Source organism: Pelophylax lessonae (assembly GCF_965119305.1).
Source record: "Pelophylax lessonae genome assembly, chromosome: 3".
NCBI classification, from domain to species: domain Eukaryota; kingdom Metazoa; phylum Chordata; class Amphibia; order Anura; family Ranidae; genus Pelophylax; species Pelophylax lessonae.
Genome location: NC_138770.1, coordinates 512,142,669 through 512,166,023, shown reverse-complemented (window position 1 = coordinate 512,166,023; position 23,355 = coordinate 512,142,669). Strand labels below are relative to the sequence as shown.

Sequence of the window (23,355 nt, the reverse complement as noted above, 5' to 3'; positions counted from 1 at the left end):
TATCGCATGATGATCCTGTTGGCGTTTTCAGGTGGTTTGTCAATTGGTTTTTTGAATAAGATTTCATGTCTCTCCTGGCCATTAGCTCGATTGAAGGCCTTTCTCAGGCAGGTTTTGGAGTACCCTCTTAGTCGGAGTCGTGCAGATAGTTTGTCTGATTCAAGTTTAAAGTCATGTTGTAAGGTACAGTTCCTTTTTAGCCTTAGAAATTGACTATATGGAATCGATTTGACTAGGGCTGTGGGGTGGAAACTGTCCGCGTGCAGAACAGTATTGCCTGCAGTCTCTTTTCTGTATAGTGTTGTGTTGAGGTTAGCGTCGGAGTCTTTATAGATCCAGGTATCAAGGAAGCTGATCTTGGTTTGGCTATATTGCATAGTGAAATGCATGTTGAAGGAGTTCCTATTCATGCGTTCCAGGCATTTTTTCAGAAAGTCTTCGGGTCCGTTCCACAGGAGGAAGATGTCATCTATATATCTCTGCCATAATATTATATGGCAAGAGTATATAGAGTTCTCCTCACTGTGGAGGAAGTCCTGTTCCCACATGCCCAGATATATGTTGGCATATGATGGGGCACAGCTAGTGCCCATGGCAACACCGCAGATTTGTAAGAAATGGAGGCCATCGAAGCAGAAATAATTGTGATGTAGGATGAAGTGTAACATAGAGATGATGAAATCATTAAATTTATGGTCGTAGCCACTTTGTTGGCTAAGTGCTTGTTGTACTGCAAGAATCCCTTTATCATGCGGTATGTTGCTGTAAAGTGATTCTACATCAATTGTAACAAGGTACGTATCTGGTGGGGTGGTTATGCCTTCCAGGATTTGCAAAAGGTGGATGGTGTCCTTCGTGTATGATGATAATTTCGTTACATGAGGTCGAAGGTGAGCATCTATGACTCTGCTCATATTTTCTGAGATGTTCCCGTTCCCAGATATTATGGGTCTCCCTGGCGGATTGTTGGCATCTTTATGTATTTTTGGCAAAGAATAGAACGTAGGTGTTCTAGGATGTGTAGTTCTGATGTATTCCCATAGGGTTTTTGAAATGGCCCCTTCGTTTAAGGCCTTGTCGACTTTTGTGTAGAATGTTTCATTATAGGATTTTATCATCAGTGGTGATATTTGTTTGTAGCATTGCCGATTATCCAAGATGTTCATGCACATCTCCTTATACTTCTGGTTATCCATGATAACTATGTTCCCGCCTTTATCAGCTGGTTTTATCGTGATGTTTTCATAGCTTTTTAAGTCTTTAAGTGCTTTCCTTTGTGATTTGGATAGATTATCCTTTGTTTTGTTCATACTAAGTCCTTCGATTTCCTTAGTCGTCTGTTTGACAAATAGGGCGACTGCTGGATTGAGGCTTAATGGGGGGAATTTTTGGGATTTTTTCTGGAAGCGGGGTGTTTCTGGATCTTCCTCTTCTTCCTCACTTTTGTCTTCTTCAGGTGGTAATGAGGGATCTTCCCAATCATCGTCGAGACCACCTTCCTCCAACAGTATGTTTAAATCTCTGATCGCGCGAAATTCTGCAGCCGTGAGGTGGGGATCTTTTATTTCTGGAGGGGGTTTGTTATACATGGCTTGGAATAATGTTTTGCGTGCAAATAAGTTGATGTCTTTTATAACTTCAAATTTGTCTGCATTTTTTCTTGGGCAGAAGGAGAGGCCTAGCCTTAGTACCTCTTCTTCGTGGGTAGTCAGATTTTGTGATGAGAGATTGATTATAGATCGTCTCTCCTCTCCATCTGTTTCGATCCTTGGGGGTCGGTGACTACGGGAAGTTTGGTTTGTTTTAAGGTCTTTCCTAAAAAAGCCTTTTGTTTTTTGGAGGGTTCCTCTCTATTTACTCGAAACCTTGTAGCCATTCCCTGGTTTTTTGTACCACCTTGTGTTTGACTCTCCAGTTCTTCACTTTCATTTTCAGTTCTGGCCTCTACGTCTTCTCTCTCGTTGGGTGTTGGTGTTTGTCGTGGTAGCGGTCCTCTGGGTGGTTGCCCTCTCTTGCGGCTATCTGACCCGGAGGCATGTGATGAGGAGTCTGATGAATAGTAGGTGTTGTCATAGTTGGTGTATTTTGTGCCAGGTTGTGATTTATTTTTGTACGTCCTTCTCGGGTTGTTCCATCTGTAGGCTCTTCCTTGGGCGAAGGCATTCTTGTCTCGCCAGTACTTTTTCTCCTTTTTACGGAGAATTTGTTTGCTGTAGTTTTCCAGGTGGTCCTTCAATTTTCTTTCTTCTTCGCTGTACATCTGGACAGTTTTTAATGGTGCTAATTTCAGGTATATCAGTTTAGTTTCTTCATCAATTTTTTTGATTTGGCGTTCATATTCCTCCTGTAGTAGGATCATCAGGTTTTTGGAGCATATGTTTAATTGTTCTTCCCATTGTTGTTTCATGAGTGCTGTTACATTGTCCATAGTTGGAAAAATCTGAATTCGAAGTCCTGCTGGGTTAATCTCCTCGGCAATATATCTTTCAAAAGACTTAATATGCCAATGAAGAGATGATTTCTTTTATATATATATAAGGCGCCGGGGATCCCCGGAAGAGTGCCATTCACCTCCGGATGCCGGAGAGGAAACACTCCTAGGACGACGGTGACGCAACCAGCCTCCCTGAACAGCACATGGTCTCCCCCTGCAGGACTAAGGTAGAAACTCACTACAAGCCTTTTCTTTAGGACAATCCTGTTAGATTTTTACAGGAAATATTTCCTTAAACCTGCAAATTACTTTTTGCAATACAGACACAGTCCTGTAACTTGGAGACTGGAAGGAAACAATAAGCACCGGTCCCGTATATCCTATTTGGCCTACTTCCACTGGACCAAGGTATTTTTGCACCTAAACCTTTTTGTAATGCAATTATATACCACTACATGGAACAAAAATCCCAATGTATAATGTTTATACAGATACGGCCTTATACCCCTAAGACTGAAGCAGAGGAGATACCGCCCTGCTTTTCCCTGAGACCGGCAACAGAGAAGGTATTTTACTTAATTTTCTTTTAAGCCCATCATGTTCTGTCCAACATATATTCCTTGGATATATTATATAAACATATAATTCCAGGGACAGTCACTACTTTCATCAGGGACTGCGGATGTGGGAACCAGTTACTCTGGACCATGTGAGTACCCCTGTGAACTCTAAGTGGGTAAGAATCTATATATTCTATATATGTCATGGATTTTTATGGAACAGCAATTTGGTCTTTCTAGTGCCTGCATCACCACTACTCCTTTCCTTTATGGGGATCTTGTGACTACCTTGGGAAAAAGAGGGGAATGTTCCAATAACAACGACCGAGAAACTGTATATACACAAAAAAAACCAAAATGTAAGCATTTATTCAAACTATACCACACAAACTAAGTATTCAGTGCATAATGACACTTATAATGTCTAAAATGTCTAAATATCATTTTAGATATGGTGATACCTTGAAAAAGGCATAGCCGCTTTAGGCAAGCCGAAACGCGTGGGAAATTGAGACGCTACCTGCAATATCCAATACTGACGGATGGCAGGATTTTTGTGTTTCTAAAGTCACCAAATATTCACAAGTGTCACTTCTTTACCTTCTTGCACTATCACGGATGGGTCTCTCACCCACCCTGCACTATATAATTTATGAAACAAACATGTTGTAAATTCATGTATCTTTTACGATAAAATCTACAAAACGCACGTATGCTGATACGTTTTCTTTATTGCCTTAAAGTCCCACTTATTGACCTGAGGAAACAAATACTTTTTTGTATACATACCAGGGATGTTGGCGCCACTACTTTTAGGAATCATCTACCTATACTAGCAACTCTTTCAAAAGGTTCTCTAGAGCTCTAAACTACCCAATCGCACTGTAATTTCCAATGAATCAAAGGCTCTTTATTATTATTTTTAATGCAGCTTTTAAAGGCAAACAGAAATGATAAATGAAGACAAAAAAAGCCTCACATATGCATTGTAAAAAAATAATTAAAAACAAAAAAAATGCTGAAAGTACTTTATGGAAGGTTATTTAAGGTAGGAGGGAAGGAAAAAGGGAATACAGTCTGATTAGGGATTAATAAAAGGTTGAATAGGAAAAATGTTGTCAAAACATAAACATTTTTTTTTTTTACTTGCAAGGTTTATTTAAAGAATGCAATGTTCAGATTAACGATTTGTCCTTTCTCCTAAGGAACTACTGTAATTACATTAGAACAATAATACAGTTACAAAAAATGATTAATAAAGCATGCAAACAATGTAAAGCATGTACAGCCAAAATATATATATATATTTTTTAAAAACCTAAAGATCAGCACAAGGGACATGTCCCTTGTGATATACTGATAAAAGGAAATAGGCATTGCATGTAGACTGCCAGCATAAAATTAGGAAGCTATCTTCTCTGAGCTGTCCACTGATCGCAAATTGCTTTACTATGGTGTCTGTGGTTTCTGCCAGTAGTACATGTCAGTATATTATGTGTATTTTTTTCACAAAGCAATTTTGCATAAAAACTCTGAGCCCTGCAGTCCCATCAGTGGTTCACTACCCACACTTTGAAAAACACTGAATTCAATGATTCTGCATTTCAGCCTAAAATATTATTTTGAACATATGTAATTTATGTTTTGGAAAAAGGACGAATTGATTTATGGTCAATTTTATATTGATATTCTTAATACTCCTTTGTTTAATTTATACTGTGTTCTTTGGCATCTAGAGCTTGCTCAGAATATGGCTAAAAGACAAAGAAGATTCTCTGAGTAAAGTTCAGAGGAGCAACTTCAAAGATCAGAATGAGCTGAGTGTGAATGTGAGGAGGTTGGCGGTGAGTACAGTATCTTTGTTATGTGAGGAATTTCTTGTAGAAAAGGCAAGGGTAGAAACATGCTTGAGGGAAGTGAGGCTTCACCAAGTAACGAGGAGATTAGTGTCAATGTTATGCATCCTTTCCTGTCATTCATTACCATTCAATTTCCTTGGCCCTGAAAAGATTGAAAGCAAACAAAAGTTATTGTATCTCATCATCCCCTTTAATTACTGTTTTGTGTACATTTGTACTGCTCAATGCAGCCGTAACAAAAAGTTATTAAACAAACAATAAAGTTACGTGTTTAAAATAATGGAGAAAAAAAACAGAGCATTATGGTTTCAAACAAAAAAAGAAAAACCTGCACACAGTGGCATTAATATTTCTCTAGCCCTTTTTCGCAAGCATCCCCCCTTAGGGTAGTCATTTTTAATTGTCAATAATGAATAATAAATGTAAGGGTTTTTTAATAACCAAGTGAGATTTGTAAACATTTTGTCAAAATGTGTGTGCAAATGTGTTTGCTGAGGAAAACTGTATAATGCATTGTCATTTTAGAGCTTAAAGGAAGAATTAGGAATGAAGAAGCAAACGTTTGACCATTTGCATGAGTTGGCCCAGGACGTGGTTCTACTTATTGGTAGTAGTAAAGCATCGCAGAAACTGAAGACTGATATGGAAGACCTTGCACAAAAATGGGATGAACTAGTTCATTTATTGGAAGATTATACAAATCAGGTATTGCATCTAACAATTTTTTTAGCAGTTTGACGAAAACCCCGGACTTTGTTACAGCTCTGAAAAGTGTTGTGGTTGGTTCTGCCTGTGTTTAGTTTTTTAACCCCTTCATGACAAAAGGTAAAACAAATCTTAACACCTGAGCACAGTTTTGCAGCTTTGACATGTGCTAGTAAAATTGTACATATCATCCCAGTGTATCCAGGAGATTTATACCTTCACGTTTCAATTTTTTTTCCCTAGAAAGGAGAAAAAGATTGTATCTTTTTTTTCTCCATTCAAGAGGAGAAAACAACACAGAGGCTATCACAGCAATCAGGTTATCTGGAAGCTGCCCTTCCGGTTCCTCAAATCTTGGTACAAGAACCAAAGCTCTCTGGTAAAAGCTCAGTCCGCTGTGTAGCGCACTCTCAGCACAAACACATCAGCGCACATTTGCTGCTCCACAAATGTATTTATGTATACTCTCTGCGGGAAGGGATTAGGCAGTCCTGTATTTCGTCGGACTTACATGGCTTTTGTGTTGCATAGATATGTAGCTTAATATCCCATCTGAATATAAGTACTAATCAGAAAAACATGTTGACCAAATGTTTTATCGTCAGCTACTGCAGGGTTAAAAATCTGCCAACCCTAGCAACATTTTTTATATAATTGACCTTTATCTATGATATGAAAAAGTCAGAAATGAAGGCAGATTCTAACCTCCCCCCCCCCCCCCCCCCGCACTTATGTTTTGTATGTTTTTCTACATACCTTTAAAAATGCCCCTTCTCTATTGGTGGTGGCAGGTGGTTATCAGTACTGTAAGGCTTCATGTACACTGCTACTTGTAAACGGACATTTAGGAGCAGTTGGGCGTTTTTTTCAGAAGCCCCTGAACCCACCTCTATGTTATCTTATCTGTCCATGGTCCCCCGCGTTTAGCGCTTGCGTTTTTACTGTTTAAAGGGAATGATTTTTTGACCTCTAAAAAAAGATCTGAGCGCAAACGCCCGCTAAATGCCGCTACACGCGGCTGCAAACGCGACACAACAGACATTTTTACATAGCTGTAAAATTCCAGCGTTCAAAGGACTTTTGAAAACGTCCCGTGTGCATGTAGCCTAAAGATTTGCACTGACGTGCTTATGTCAGTACTTCTTCTCGCAGTATTGTACTGTAAGCCCAGGCAGACGTGTTGAAGCACCCCCATGGGTGTGTCCATGACAGCCTGGTTGAGTATCACTGGTGATGAAGCAGGCTTTCTATGGATTACATCACTGCACAGAAGGTGGGTATTGCAACTGATTTATATATTTTTCCTAACATACCTTTATGTACATGGCGTGAAATTGTTAATAAAGCTGCACTGGATTGGCTGCTTACTTGTCATAAAAAGAAAAGAAACCTACAGATTGAGGACTTTTTTGTTTTATGCTTGAAGTGTAAGTGGCAAAAATGAGTTCATGGCATTTACAAATCTTTTATTTTAGTTCCTCTATTCAGCTAAATGCCTCTTTTTTTAAAGGGTTTAACGGTACATAGGGATATTTGCCTTTTTATCATTGTTGAATTACTGCTGCCTAGTTACATTTTATTACATTTTTAGCATTTTAGTTTCCAGGTATTGGATAATAGTGATTTTGTTTCTGATAATAGTTTTGAGTAGCAACATTGTGTTCATTTTGCCTTTTGTGTTTAGGTGACTGAGTCAGTAACCAATTTTGGAGTGAAGCAAGTCTCCCGGAAAGTTATTACAGAGACAGTGACTGTAAGAGAACACAGTAGTATCCATCTAATAAAACAAGAGCTCCCTCCTCCTCCACCACCAAGGAAGCAACAAATGAGCCTGGATGCCGAGGAAAAGAAAATGTGAGTTTCCTCTCTAAATATAATAATTGTAATTTAGAATAAAAAGTTCAAATTGCATTCACAATTAAACCATGCCTTTTTAAATTTTGTTTATTTATTTTTCCTACTTTTTTAAAAACATTTTTAACAGAAAATCCTTTTATAATTTTACAATGAAGAAAATAATTTATATGTCACAAAGATCACCAGACAAATTTGAAGAGAAATGTGAAAACATGTAAATAAACAGTGTTTTCATATATATATATATATATATATATATATATATATATATATATATATATATATATATATATATATATATATAATAAAATTGCTATGTTGCAGCTTGTTACTGTCATGGGTTTCCACACCTCCTAAAATATATAAACCTCCAAACCACAGCGCAACAAGTAAATAATAATAATAATATAATCCTATTGTGCCAAATCACCAAAATACAATATTCTGCATAATCTCCTGTGTGCGCTATAAACAACATTAAAAAAACATAAAATGCAAAAAAATCACTAGATTAATATATACAGTATAAAAAATTCAAAAGAGAGAGGGCCACTCACGGGTGTTGAAATTTAAATGCACAGTGAAGCTTTTGTTTCGACGTTTCAACGAGGCACAAGCTCATCTTCCTCAGGAAGTAAAAAAAAAAAACCTTCACTGTGCATTCACCTTTCAACACCCGTGAGTGCCGCTCTCTCTTTTGGATTATATGTACTACAGTCTTTGCTGTGCACCTGGGCCCATTTTTTTATCTCTGATATGTGTCCAGTGGCAACCATTGAATATTACAGGATAAATAATCAATAAGAAACTCAAATTCTTAAAAACAACACATTCTGCAATCTCCTTTTATAAATGACATTTTCTTATTGTGATATCACATGCATCCATTTACATGCATGCTTGCCGTGCATATAACAAAAAAAAATAAAAAGTGGTGTGTTCCAACAGTGCAATCTACCACCTCTCAATAGTGCTTTCCCAGTGATCTGGGTCACAATCCTCCAGCAATTCTTCAATGCATACAGAAATCTGCCTGCATACCTCTCTGTCCATACTCCAGCCAATTCATAAAACAAGAAGAAATATACCTCCCATGGTGTAGTATTAAAACAAACTTGGCTTTAATAACCACTTAAGGACCAAGCCTATTTCTGAGACATGTTGTTTACAAGTTAAAATCAGTAACTAGAAAATTACTTAGAACCCCCAAACATTATATATATATATATATATATATATATATATATATATATATATATATATATATATATATATTAGCAAAGACTCTGGAGAATAAAATGGTGATCATTGCAATATCTTATGTTACACGGTAGTCGGTGGAGTGAAGGAAGAAACCCCATCCCTTTCATATTGCTGCACATCCCCCGTACCGTAAGCCCTTCTGCCCTACCTTGTGTCTCGTGGTGTCCTGGGCCATCTGACTGGTGGTGGGCAGGTTGCCCCACGGAGACAAAGAGCCAAGAGACGTTGGCGAGAAGGAGGTGCAGAGGACTTGGCCGGATAGCCAGGGACTCACCGGTTGGACCCGTGAAGTGAGGGGCACATGTTAGTCTGCGGGAGCATCTAAAACGTCCCCATGGGAGGGACTTAGGGGAGGAGACATCTGGATTCTGGTGGCGCTCGGTGGGACTCGGCAGAGCTCGGGAGAGCCCAAGGGAGAGCAGCGGAGCAGGGTCGGGAGGACTCGTGAGCCGCGTGGAGAGAGACTGGGCGGCCAGGTGGAACGCCAGATAGGAGAGAGCAGAGCACGGAGCATCGGCTCTGGTGAGGTCTGGCAGCCCAACAGCCCAGTGGAGGAAATTGAAGGATACATCTTTAACAAAATACCCAGTGATACATGGGAAAGTCAGCCACACACGAAAAGGCCAAGCATAACCCCCCTCTCAAAAGGTTTCATAGAAGTAAAAGCCACCTGACACCTATTTGCAAGGAGTAGTGAGTCACATCGTTCTACCTATTCCTTTTTTTGCCTGGCTGACTATTTTTTAAATATTGAATTATAGTGAACTATCCCAGATTTGTGAGCCCAGATAAAGGAATAAACCCAAGAGGTAAATAAATGAAATTAGGAGACATCAGATAAAGAGAGAAAGGTGTGTTGGCTGTAGAAGAGGATTTAAAGGGCCCAAGGACTAATACTACTGTGGATAACCTACTAAGTGATGTCGCTTCTGGGATACTTCATCGGATTGAAGCAAAATCCAGCTTCATTCAGGACTCTGACCACCTGGCGGACGTGCCGGCTGGTCGCTCGGGTCTCCATGGTGTTTCTGTAATTTGTTAGTGTTAAATGCTTTTGGTACAGCGGCGCTCAGCTGATTTCCCGCTCTGCTCTTCTCCTTTTCTCATAGCTGTCAGAGGGGGATCTCAGCCCCTCTGCAGTGTTCAGAGCAGGTCACAAAGGAGCCGAGCATTATATTATAATTTTGTGAAATACCCTTGTTACAGCTCCACTCGGCGCTTCCATGACCCCCAGCTGTCAGTGGGGGAGAAGAGAAGGAAGTACAGTGGAAAATCAACTGAGCGCCGAGCGTCGCTGTACCGAAGGTATTTCACACTATTATAATATAATGCTCGGCGCTTCTGTGACTCGTTCTGAGTGGAGGGACAGCTATGAGAAGCAAAGGAGAGGAGAGCAGAGCGGGAGATTAACTGAGCGGCGCTGTACTGAAGGTATTTTACACTATTAGATTACAGAAACACACTGGACATTATATAAAACAGTCATAAAGTGGATTCTAGGATTTTACAAACCCTAAACTAAGTTCACACAGGGGTATCCTGACAGGCAGGGAGGGAGATAAGACCTACCCCAAAAATAAGCCCTACTGTGTCTTTTGGTGCCAAAATGAATATAAGAACCGGGCTTATTTTCGGGGAAACAAGGTAAAACACATCACCCTCAGTGATTTCCTCATTGGATCCTGGATCACTGGAGATTTTGAGGACTATTTTATTTTGGTAATTTGGCACAATAGGATCATATTATTAGTATTTACTTGTTGCGCTGTACTTTGGAGGTTTACATCAAAGAAATTAAACACTTAAAATGGTTATTTCAGTAACCATACAAATTTGTAAAAGTACATTCCTGGAGCCACAATAAACATCAGTATACTTTTCCCAAAAAGCTCTATCTATTACCATTGAAAACCTGTTCTAGAACTCCAGCCAAATTACTTTGCCTAGACTGAAATGATTTCATTAATCTGCTGCGGACAGGAGGAAGAATTTCCTCAGTCTCCTCTCCCCCAGTGAACAGACTGCAATTTTTAAGGAAGAGCTGTTTAACTGCTGTCTAGGCTTTATTGCTATATCCCCACCCTAAGCTTGAGATGCTCTTATCGCTGAATCCAGGTCTAGACAGCCCATTGCTAAACCTTGCCTCTGCCTGTTTGGCATGCAAGTACTTTGTTGTGTTCTTAAATGTATTTTATCACAAGCTTCCTTAACCTAATTTTAAAAAGAAATTATCAGAAGCATATTTTTATGGACACATACAGTACATTGTGGGCAGCTGTTTAAAGATTCTTAGCAAAGTTTTTTCCAAGGTAGACATTATTGAATTTAATAAAATCGTACTTAAATGACCTCCGTCTCTCCATGTCTTGTTTTTTTTTTTTTCCTCTTTCCTCAGGTTTGATGAGGAATCTGCTGAGCTGTTGAACTGGATGATTAAATCCAAGGCTGTCATTCTGGCTGCAGAGATCAGTAACTACAGAAAGATTAGAGACACATCAGACATAAAAGGCACACTAAAGGTAAAAGGGGAAGCGGGAAGGAAGTGGCTATGAATAGGGGTTCTGTTACATTCTGTAACGGCTGGAGGTATGATCTGTGATTTATCTATCCTTGCAATAATAACCATGTTCTTAGATCTCAGTGGTCTTGCTGCCCATTTTATCAAAGGATTGTAATAAAAACATTTACTACTTGTCATACTGCGTTTCTCCTGCTGCCAAGTCCAGTGAGTGCCTTTACACGTTTGCTTGTATGTGTTCAATACGTATAAATATATTATTGTTTGCACCCAAAAGAACATAAACTTAAGTTTAACAACCTTTAACAATTCAGTTTGTTTTGATCTTTTCGAAACTGAATCTAGAAGTCTCCTAGAAATGGTGCACTTAGCACCAGTTAGTGATAATTGGGCCTTTTAGGACTTTTACAAAACCACTATAGGCATGAAATGGTGGTCAGACAGTCCAACTGTTGAGTAATTGTAGAGAACAGTCATGGCATAGGTGTGCATTCTAGTGTCAGTCAAATGTCAGGGATGCGCAAATCATATCACCCGATGTGTAAATGGAACCTCAAGGAGCGGATACTGGAGCTTGATTTGGCTAATCGGCATATACTTGAGTACAGAGAACCCAAGTGCTTGCGTGTGCCAGGGTAACCTGAAAGAATAAAGGTTTTTTCTCTATCATCCATCGACAGACGCAGCCTCATCTTCATCAGCTGAATGGGTTATGCTGCCCCCTGCAGTAGTAGTGTAGGCAGTAAAAAATGTACATGTACACGCCCACAGGGCTGTCCCCCCAGGCATAACCCACCCACACTCAGCTCAGAAAACCAGTTTGTTTCTGCCTAGAGAAGGAGTAGGACCTAGGTTTCCTGCTGGGACTCCAGTCTCAGTTTTTTTATTCTTTTCAGAATATTGTATTTTATTTCTCTTTACTCACTTGCTAGCTAGTGTCAGGGGAGTTCTCCTGGTGATCTACAAGCATTGCCGGTTGGGGCTTCGCACTGAATAATCTAGATCCTTATTGTCCCTCCAGCCTGGCCTACGAGCGTAAGCAGGCTATAGTCCCGCACTAGGCCTTGCCACGACGGTGCCCTTTTCCGGTTGGAGACAAGCCTGCGAGCGCATGCCTCACGGGGGAACGATGACCTGGAATGCCCTGAGTCGCAGCGTACCCCTCAGCTGGCATCACCCCCACTTCGGGTGGGAGGAGGTCTGCCTGGAGCAGAGCCCACCCGGTCCATGGTATGGTGAATAAATGTGACCCCCCCCTTGCCCTTGTTGGCCTTTGGGGGATGTGGGCCCTCTCCTGGGGATGATAGGACCTGTACCTTCTAAAGGATCACCCTGGCCTGCCCGGTACCTGGCCTTTGTGCCTGCCTCTCTCTCCCATCCCCGCGGGGGGCTATGTGACTGGGGGCGCCTGGTGCACTGAGGGGGTAGCATCGTACCTTGTGGGTTGCTGGGTCTTTTTGTGGATCCAGTAGGCCTTCATTGTGTTGGTCCCTGGCCGCATGGCTCGCCATGGGCGCCGCCATCTTAAGTGTGGGCAACATACAACTTTTTCCCATTGACTTGTATGGGGCAGCCGTTTTCCCTGAGCTTCTTATTGTAATGTATTGTCTACCATTTTTGTGTAGTCCTCTGTACAGCACTAAGCAGCGTGACCTTTTAAATTCAGGCGTGATCACTTCCTGTGCTTCCTGCTGCTGGCCAAAGTTGTTTTCTGTCTCTCTTCTCCATGTGCTGAGGACGATCAGGAGGATTTCTCTGGCGGTGGTACAGTACTGGGGTCTTTGCGGACATGTCCCTGCACACTCTGCTGTTAGTGTATTTTAAAGGGGGACTCTGCAGACCGCTGCGATCGGTGGTGGGAACCGTGATCGACGCTTCTTAAAGAGAAAGTACTCCGTTTTTTAGTAACTTTAATTATGGAGTCCCAGGCTGTGAATTCACCCTCAGACCCACTCTGTGCGACTCCCGGACAGTCTGTATTGCAGTCGCTAGCTGCAATTTCAGCAGCTCTGGAAAGCCTGGCAACCAAAGTTGATTTTGTCATGAAAAAGGTTAATAGCCATAAACGGCTGCTGCCTTCTCCATCTTTGGTGGTGTCTTCTGATTCAGAGGCCGATGTGGTTACCCCGGATGCCCCCCTACCTGAAGAGTCACTGTCCTCACAGTCAGATGGTGAAGAGGACCTGTCTTCTTCAGCTGCAGCGTGGGAACGTGCTTTGGTGGAAGCCCTGATTATTTCAGTACGGGAAACTTTAAAATTGGCTGATGAGCCCACGCCGGCAGGGATGCGGGTGGCTTTTGGCTCCCACAAGACTCAAAGTCTGGCAGGGTTTTCCCTGGTCCCGACACCTTTCATGATGTTGTGAATGACCAATGGCGGTGTGTTAAGTGTGCGCTAGTGGTGCCTAAGCGATTTAAACGCCGATAACTTTTTTGCTGATACGGTTTCCAACCATTGGTCGTGCCACCTAAAGTGGACCACCCTATTTCCAGGTTGAATAAATCTACTATTGTGCCTGTGGAAGATTCCCCGGTTTTTACGGATCCGGTTGACAGGCGGCTGGAATCCCTTTCCCGCCATCTTCACGTCTTGTCTCTGTTTTGGTTTCACAGACGGTTACGGAATGGATTAGGACCCTGAAATAGTTCCTCCGGAACAGCTGGGACTTTTGGACCAGGTGGCCCAGGCACTGGTGTTCCTGCGTGATGCATCTATGGATGTGGCTCCCCTGGTGGCCAGGATCTCGGCTGTGGGGATTGCCTTAAGACGCATGGTTTGGCTGAAGAGCTGGCCGGCTGACCAAGCTTCCAAAAAAGCCCTGACAGATTTTCTGGGAGAACGTTTGTTTGGTGACTCCTTGGATGAGTTGATCAAAGGTCTGACGGGCCGGAAGAGTACTCTTCTTCCTCAATCCTCCAAAGGTAAAACACCCCGTACTAAGCAGAGGTCCTTCCTTTACTGCTCACAGAAGTTTTTTCGTGCCTCCGGGGCGCAAGAAAAGGGTAAGCCGTTAAGAGCTTCTAGGGGGCTAAAAAGCATTGGAGCAAGCCCAAAGCCAGTCACTACGGTACTGCGGACAAGTCTTCTTCAGCATGAAGGGGCACCCTCACCCGTCTCAAGGGTGGGTGGACGTCTGCGCTTCTTCCAGGAACCCTGGACTTCCTTCATTCAGGACATTGGGTTCGCAAGCTAGTTTTTTCCGGGTACAAGAACAAATTTTGACCCCGGCCGGGGGACAGTTTTTTTTAGTCAATTCTTCACCTGTCTCCGGAGCATTTGAAGGATCTTCAGGCAGCTGTGCAGGATCTCCTGGTTTAAGGGGTGATTGAGCGGGTCCTACGCGGCTCTCCAGTTCGGATACAGTTGGACAATGCCACAGCCGTGGCTTATATCAATCATCAAGTGGGCACCAAGAGTGCCCTGGCGGCCAAGTAGGTGGCCGAGATTCTGGTTTGGGTGGAAGCAAATGTTTCGGCTCTTTGAGCAGTCCACATTCCGGGTATGGAAAAGCGGAATACCTGAGTCCGTCAGGTGTTGAATCAATGGTCCCTTCATCTGGAAGTGTTTCACCTCCTGTGTGCCCGGTGGGGGACTCCGGAGGTGGAACTGTTTGCCTCTCGCCTCAACAGGAAAGTTCAGCGGTTTGTGGCTAGGTCTCTGAATCCTCTGGCCAACGCCACAGACGCTCTGGTGGCTCCTTGGAGCCAATATTGCCTGATTTATCCCTTTACTCCCCTCGTACTCCTGCCGAGGCTTCTTCACAGGGTGGCGGCGGAAGGCATTCCGGTCCAGAATGGCCTCGGCGGTCTTGGTACGCAGAACTGGTAAAATTGGTCATGGATCCTCCGTGGCAACTTCCTCTACCAGAAGATCTGCTTTCTCAAGGACCGATCTTCCATCCTTCTTTACGGTCGCTGGCTTTATCGGCCCGGCTGTTGAAAGCAAGGTGTTGAGGGATAGAGGTCTTCCTGAGTCGGTGATTCCCTACCCTTTTGAAGGCCAGGAAATCGACATCTAGGAAGATCTATCATCCTACGTGGAAATCATACATTTCATGGTGTGAATCACTGCAGCTGCACCCTCGCTTATTTGCTATAGCTAGGATTTTGGTCTTTTGACAAAAAGGGGTTAAAGCAGCACTTGGCGTTGGGCACTATCAAAGGTCAGGTGTCAGTCTTGGTCATTTACTTCCATCGTCTGTTGGCTACTAATAGCTTGATTCGCACTTTTATTCAAGGGGTGCGTCATCTGGCTCCTCCGAGGAGATCTCCGTGGGATCTCAATCTGGTTTTGTCTGTTCTTCAAAAGCCTCCTTTTGGGAATTTTAGGGAGATTTCTCTGCCTTCCTTGTCGCAGAAGGTTGCCTTTCTGGTGGCTATTACTTCTGCTCGCAGAGTATCTGAGTTGGCGGCGCTGTCTTGTCATTCGCCTTATTTGGTGGTCCACGGGGATAAAGTGGTCCTCCGACCTAATCTGTCTTTTCTCCCTAAGGTGGTGTCGGATTTTCATATTAATGAAGACATCGTGTTGCCTTCCTTATGTCTTAAGCCTAAGCATCCCAAGGAAATTGCCTTGCACTCCTTGGATGTGGTCTGGGCAATAAGAGTTTATCTGATGGTTACTGAGTCCTTTCGAAAATCGGACTCTCTCTTTGTTCTTACCGATGGTCCTCGCAAAGGTTTGGCTGCATCTGCTGCGACCATTTCGAGATGGATCAGGCAGACGATTGTTTAGGCTCATTCCATCAAGGGTCAGTTTCCTCGTTTCCCTGTGAAGGCACATTTTACTAAAGTGCTGAGTGCTTCTTGGGCTTTTCGCCATCAGGCCTCTGTTCTACAAGTTTGTAAGGCAGCGACTTAGTCGTCTGTGCATACTTTTACTAAATTCTACAGGGTAGATTTGTTGGCATCTTCGGATGTCTCTTTTGGCCGCAAGGTTTTGCAAGCTGCTGTTTCGTAAGAGAATGTTTTTGTTTCTCTTAGGGGTCTTTTCCCTGGGTGAGCTCCTGTTGTTTGGTTGAGCTTCATGTTACCCAGTTGGCTAAGTTTAGCCTTTTTTTAATTTACTTTACTTTCTGGTTCTTCCCACCCCTCATGCCTACACTGCTTTGGGACGTCCTATTCAGCTGATGAAGATGAGGCTGTGTCTGTCGATGTACGATAGAGAAAATAAAATTTTTGTAAGATCTTACCATAAAATCTTTTTCTCTGATGTCCATCGACAGACGCAGCACCCCCCCCCCTCTAATTTGGGGATGTTTTTTTTCTTTATTGCTTGCAACTAAACTGGTTTGCTGAGCTTAGTGTGGGTGGGTTATGCCTGCGGGGACAGCGCCGTGGGCGTGTACATGTGAATTTTTTTACTGCCTAGACTACTCCTGCAGGGGGCAGCATAACTCATTCAGCTGATGAAGATTAGGTTGCGTCTGTCGATGGACTTCAGAGAAAAAGATTTTACGGTAAGATCTTACAAAAAAATCATATTTTTTCTCATTGGGGGGCGGCACCTCATTTACTCGCTCAGCATACGCTTCTGTTGAGCGTTAAAAGAGCCCAACACTCCCCTTTTTTTATTGAGCACCCAATCAGTGCTTGTCACACTGCAAGGTCTCTCTCCTCCCTGTGCAGTGCTGGAGAGAGGCAGGGAAGTGAGTAGAAGAGAAACAGAGCAATGTTAAAACCTTATTTAAATACAGTTTTGGTTAAAAATATTTTTTTTTTATCAGGGAAGGTAGATTGTCATGAGGGGCAAGTAGATTTTTTTAAAAAAAACTCCACACCCCTGAATTTGTATGTTTGTGCACTGAGCAAACCTCTCTGGTGTCAGTCTTATTTTAGAGGACATTAGTGATCAGTTGGAACAATCTATCCTGAGTAATAAACTCTTTCCTTCAAAACAGGCAGTCAAGACCTCACTGCAGAGGTTGCAGACTGCCCTTAGACAAACAGTTATTTTCCAGATTATTCAGCAAGCACCAGTCCATTATTGTCATTTAATAACAACCCCCAGGCTACTAAGGACCTACATTAATTAGTACTGTATATCATTAAGAAAAGTCAGTTAAACTTTTAATTCAGTGCAAACCTTTGTCATGGGCCTAAGGAACGTGATCTGGGGTTATTGTTGCAGTTGCTTTTTTTATATGCATTTATCTTTGTATTTCTTTTTTATTATACAGTGTACTGTAGCAAAATTGCTTGACTAATATTGTTTTTCATTTGCTTTTCTTAACCCTCTTTTCTAGGTTTTAGAGAAAGAAAGAACAGAAAGAACGCCCAAGTTTGGAGAGGCAGCTGCACATGGACAGTACCTGTTGGAACTGTGTAAGCAAGGTATGGAGAAGACATATTGTAGTTTTAATCTATACTAAATGTGGACACATTCTGCATAAACCATGACTTATATTATTCAGTAGTGGTACCCGGTGTTTAAAATAAAAAACAACTCAAACATAAAATTAAAGTTGATATAACCCATAAAGGTGTTTGAAACCTAGATTGTGTGTGCTAGATGTTCACGTCCCTGTATATCAGTAAATATCATAACACTCTTACTTAGAACCCATGGGACATAGATATGGAACATATAGATACAACATAAATAGTACATTTTATAAAAACAGTCTTTTATTTATATTGATTAAAATGTCACAGTATAAAACTAGTGTCTATGTGGGGGTTCACAACATATATAGAACCAAAACAGTCCACATGTAAACTCAACGCACTTTGATGATGTTCCCCAGGAGTACATGTGAATCAAATCAATGCAGTGAAACCCACAGTCAGTTGAAAATTTTCTTCCATAGAGGCTTATTTTGATATTAGATGAATAAAACCGACATTTTTTCAGTTACCAGTCATCTCATAAAAAAGGAGGCACCATCTATTCTAGGGTCCAGAATATTTTCCATAGTGTTAAACCCAAATGGATAATTACATATCTCAGTATCTCACTCCTAATTAAAAATCCCTATGGGTCAAAAAGAGCAGCAAGGACTCCTAACTTATGCCAGGTATAGAAGCATAAAAGTATAAATCATATAGTCATACATGTTCCCATCAGATCCATCAGCATACAGTAGACTAGTTTTATACTGTGACATTTTAATCAACATAAATAAAATACTGTTTTTTACAATGTAGTATTTATGTTGTATCTCTATGTTCCACAAAAAAGTCAATGACTACTAAGTAAGAGTATATATATATATATATTAGTGATCGATTTTTCGTTGCCGATACAGATACCAATATTTTGGCCAATGCATATTTTTTTTACTTTACAGGTACTCTTGTGGAGGTATCTGGGGGACTAAAAGACCCCAAACCCCTCCTCTGCAATTAAAAGCATTCAAAATGCCAAGTTTGGCTGTTTTGAATGCTCTCATTTTTTTTAATCTGGCGCCAGACGGTACCCGGAAGTGATGTCACCCATTACGTCACTTCCGGGTTTTTGCATGGAGACCCGATCAGAGCCGAATGCGGCTTTGATCGGGTCTTCAGCGGCCGTGCAGGCTGGTTGCCCGGGTCTCCAGGGTGTCCACTCCTTGTAATGTCAGCCGAGCGGCTTCTCAGCCGCATTGGTTGTCATTACAAGACAGCCGACCATTGGCTATGGACGCCGGTACCGGGGTGATGCCTCTAGGCATCACTCCAGTACAAGCACTTGCCTGAAATATCAGCAATATCGGTCACCTTGGTGGCCGATTCTGATATATCGGGGAAAGTGCATATCGGCCCTCGATATATCGGTTTTGCCGAAAATCGGTCGATCTCTAATATATATGTATGTATATATATATATATATATATATATATATATATATATAAATCCATTCCTAAAATCTAGAGACTATTATGTTAATGCAATTTGAGAAGATTCATTTTTAGTGCTTTTAAAACTGCATCTTCCTACCATGATGGTCCTTGTTTGGGCACACTTTATGCATCCATAGTCCACTGCTGTAACCATTAGGAAACTAACCCGAAGGAATTCCACCCACCATTGGCTGAAGTTCTTGCAGAGAAAAGGTGACTGTAAAGAGGATGCAGGGTATCTGCATCACTGAGATACAAAAAAAAAAACAAAACTATGAAAACAAGTATTTTAATAAAAAAATAAAAATTGTTTATGATACATTGTGCTTTAGAGAGCTAATGATATTTTTGTAGGACTTACACTACCGTTAAAAAGTTTGGGGTCACTTAGACATGTCCTTATTTTTGAAAGAAAAGCAGTTTTTTTCAATTAAGTTAACATTAAATTAATCAGAAATACAGTCTAGACATTGTTAATGTGGTAAATGACTATTCTAGCTTGAAATTGCTGATTTTTAATGGAATATCTACATAGGTGTACAGAGGCCCATTTCTAGCAACCATCACTCCTGTGTTCTAATGGTACATTGTGCTAACTAATCATGTTAAAAGGCTAATTGATGATTACAAAACCCTTGTGCAATTATGTTAGCACAGCTGAAAACTGTTGTGCTGATTAGAGAAGCTATAAAACTGGTCTTCCTTTAAGCTAGTTGAGTATCTGGAGCATCAGCATTTGTGGGTTCGATTGTACTCTCAAAATGGCCAGAAAAAGAGAACTTTCTTCTGAAACTCGACAGTCTACTGTAGTCTTGTTCTGAGAAATGAAGGCTATTCCATGCGGGAAATTGCCAAGACACTAAAGATTTCCTATAACAGTGTGTACTACTTCCTTCAGAGAACAGCACCAATGGGCTCTAACAAGATTAGAAAGAGAAGTGGGAGGCCCCCGGTGCACAACTAAGCAAGAGGACAAGTACATTAGAGTCTCTAGCTTGAGAAATAGATGCCTCACAGGTCCTCAAATGACAGTTTCATTAAATTTTACCCGCAAAACCCAAGTCTCAACATCTACAGTGAACAGGTGACTCTGGGATGCTGGCCTTCTAGGCAGAGTGGCAAAGAAAAAGTCATATCTGAGACTAGCTAATAAAAAGAAAAGATTAGGATGAGCAAAACAACACAGACATTGGACAGAGGAAGATTGGAAAAAAGTGTTATGGACAGATGAATCTAAGTTTGAGGTGTTTGGATCACACAGAAGAACATTTATGAGACGCAAAACAAGTAAACAGATGCTGGAGAAGTGCCTGACGCCATATGTCAAGCATGGTGTAGGTAATGTGATGGTCTGGGGCTGCTTTGTTGCTGGTAAAGTGGGAGATTTGTACAAGGTAAAAGGCATTTTGAATAAGGAAGGCGATCACTCTATTTTGCAGCGCCATACTATGCCCTGTGGACAGTGCTTGATTGGAGCCAATTTTCCTCCTACAACAGGACAATGACCCAAAGCACACCTCCAAACTGTGCAAGAACTATTTAGAGAAGCAGCAGCCAGCTGGTATCCTGTTAGTAATGGAGTGGCCAGCGCAGTCACCACATCTCAACCCTATTGAGCTGTTGTGGGAGCAGCTTGACCGTATGGTACATAAGAAGTGCCCATCAAGCCAATCCAACTTGTGGGAGTTGCTTCAGGAAGCGTGGTGTGAAATTTCATCAGATTTCTTCAACAAATTGACAGCTAGAATGACAAAGGTCTGCAAGACTGTAATTGCTGCAAATGGAGAATTCTTTGATGAAAGCAAAGTTTGAAGGACAAAATTATTATTTCAAATAAAAATCATTATTTCTAACCTCATCAATGTCTTGACTACATCTTCTATTTATTTTGCAACTCATTTGGTGAAAAAAAGTGTGCATTTTCATGGAAAACATGAAATTGTCTGGGGTGACCCCAAACTTTGGAACGGTAGTGTACATCTACTTTAATTGAAGTGCAATATTCAACATTATTCACCTGTAAGTTTGCTTACAGATTTTGATTGTGGAATAGTGCTTGGAATAAGTTTGTATTTGTACATTTTGGATTATCAGCCATTACACACTATGTAATAGTTTAATAGTGTCTGTGTTCAATTAAACAGATAAGAAATGTATACTTCTGTTACAGACATTAAAACTGAAGTTTAGGTATGGCAATTTTTACATAGTTACTCCTCCACTAGCTTCCAGGATCTGTGCCAAGCGGCTGCATTGTGAACACAGGAGGTCACTTGTTTGGCATGGGTGCTATTTAAGGAGCACTTTGCATCTTCCCAATGTAAAGCATTCTCTGATTGGACAAGGTAGAGAGGTAGGTAGGTGATGTCACGATTTCCACTTTGCGTTTTCTCAATGAATGCCAAGCATTCTCTTATTGGACAAAGTGCTCTCTGAATGGTGCCCTTGCTGAGTCAGTTACCTCCTGTGTTCAGTAAGCAGAAGGGCAGCTGCTCAGCATGGGACCCAAAAGCCAGCACCTAGTGCCTACTACAGTGATCGTGATCCAAGTTGTACCAATGTAACTATGTAAGAATTGTCATACCAAATGTTCAGCTTATTTGTAAAAGTCAGATTACATGCTTCCACATTGCTTCTACATGTCAGCAAACGACATTTTTTAAGCACTATTCACACCTCATGATTTGAAATCATAATTCTGCCTGCGATTCCAAATTGCAAGGGGATCGCTGTGCAAAAGCATTTGGGTGCCATTATTCTTTAATGACACCCCAAACGGGATTCTGATGCGATTATTGGGAACAAGATCATGCGGTGATTGCGACAAACTGTGCCTTTAAAAAATGACATGAAGCTTGTCGTCCAAAAAGGAGCAGGTGCTTCTTTTCAAACGACAAACAGGCATAGGGCAGTCCACCCAAGTGAATGGGGTGGGCCAATGCAATATGCAAAATCGCATACAAAACGCCTAAACGGAGGTTTGAATAAGTTTGAATGCAGCCCTAATCCGGTTTGAAGTCCTGGTAATTGTAGGTTTCCATATGATATATGCACAGAGTGTATCTGCTTTTTTAGGTATATTTTATATGAAAATGGTGGGATGAGCATTGAGTCAGTTTCACTGCCCTTGCTAAAGGAATGGTTAAGATTATTTCAGCAGCCGGGTGACTAATGTTTAGTTTCTACAGCTGTTCAAATATTGTTGTGATGGGTCTTTATGACTGCTAACCTTGCACTTATCATTTCATTTCCTGTCTTATTTGTTTTGTCAACTTAGCCCTCCCTGAACTAACACCTCTCTGCCTTCCTTGCTTTGATATAGGCAAATTCACTTAATTTGCCATCTGATGTTCCCAGTACAAATGTGTTACTGTTTTACTTTGAATGGCCCTGTGATATGTATTGTGGCTTTAATAATTACAATATTAAGGCTGCAACAAAGCTATTCACTACATCTTTAAAACAAGTAAAAAATAAAAATAAGTAAAAACAAGTAAAAAATAAATAAATAAATTGGTACACTTGGTACTAAAAATTACCCAGTGAAGCCATTAATGTTAGTGGCACTATCCAGATAAATTCTTACTGTACACTGGTTGAGCAGCCACTGCTGTGTTACTGTGTGTAAGGCCTGGATTGGGGAACTGTGATTGAATCCTCTTTATTCAGAGCCTTTCCATTTGTTGGACACACTGAGGGCCAGTTCACACCACATGCAGTCCAGTGTGTTTGTTTTCTGCATCAAAAACACATGAAAAGTAGGTTATTTGGTTTCAAATTCATAGATCATAGTGCAGTCAGTTTCAGGGTGTTCCAGAAAAGAAATGTAGATGCTGCGTTTTTCCCCCATTGGACTGTACTGGGATGCGGTAAAATGAATCAAAACTTCACTGGAACGCATCAAAACGCACCAGACCCCTGTACAATGGGAAAAAAACAGAAAAAAAAAAGAAGATAAAAAAAGCACCTGGACTGCATCCGGAAATGCATAAAAAATACAACAAAAAAGCACCTGAACGCATCAAAAACGCCTTAAAATGCACATGCAGAAACGCATCTGAAACGGATCTGGAGTGCATTTTTGTGGTGTGAACCGGCCCTTACAGTTTCAGCTTGCAAGAACTAAGATGAAGTGTAAAGTAAAGGTCTCAGAATAACAACCATTCAGGCTTCTCTTCTGTTCATTATTGACTAAAGCCTAGTACACACTAGCCGAATGTTGAGCCGCTTTGGCCAGTTCAGTAGAAACCGGCAGACATTTGGCCTGTGTGTTTCCTTCTGTTGGTATGACAGAAGCATGGCCGAAAAAGATCTGCCGATCAGCTCCCAATCAGGCTT

General features: G+C 41.4%; 1 protein-coding gene across 8 annotated transcripts in view; it reads left to right on the top strand.

Annotated features, from left to right (window-relative positions):
- The window catches only part of UTRN (utrophin), a gene marked incomplete at its 3' end in the record, with an annotated part of 1,040,500 nt that overhangs the window by 264,021 nt on the left and 753,124 nt on the right, over positions 1–23,355 (top strand). For all 8 annotated transcript variants that reach the window (XM_082249947.1, XM_082249941.1, XM_082249943.1 and 5 more), the window contains 5 exons: positions 4,731–4,838; positions 5,379–5,558; positions 7,243–7,412; positions 11,074–11,197; positions 17,442–17,529. In XM_082249947.1, the coding sequence (XP_082106073.1) occupies positions 4,731–4,838; positions 5,379–5,558; positions 7,243–7,412; positions 11,074–11,197; positions 17,442–17,529 (670 nt within the window). The remainder of the gene's footprint in view (positions 1–4,730; positions 4,839–5,378; positions 5,559–7,242; positions 7,413–11,073; positions 11,198–17,441; positions 17,530–23,355) is intronic.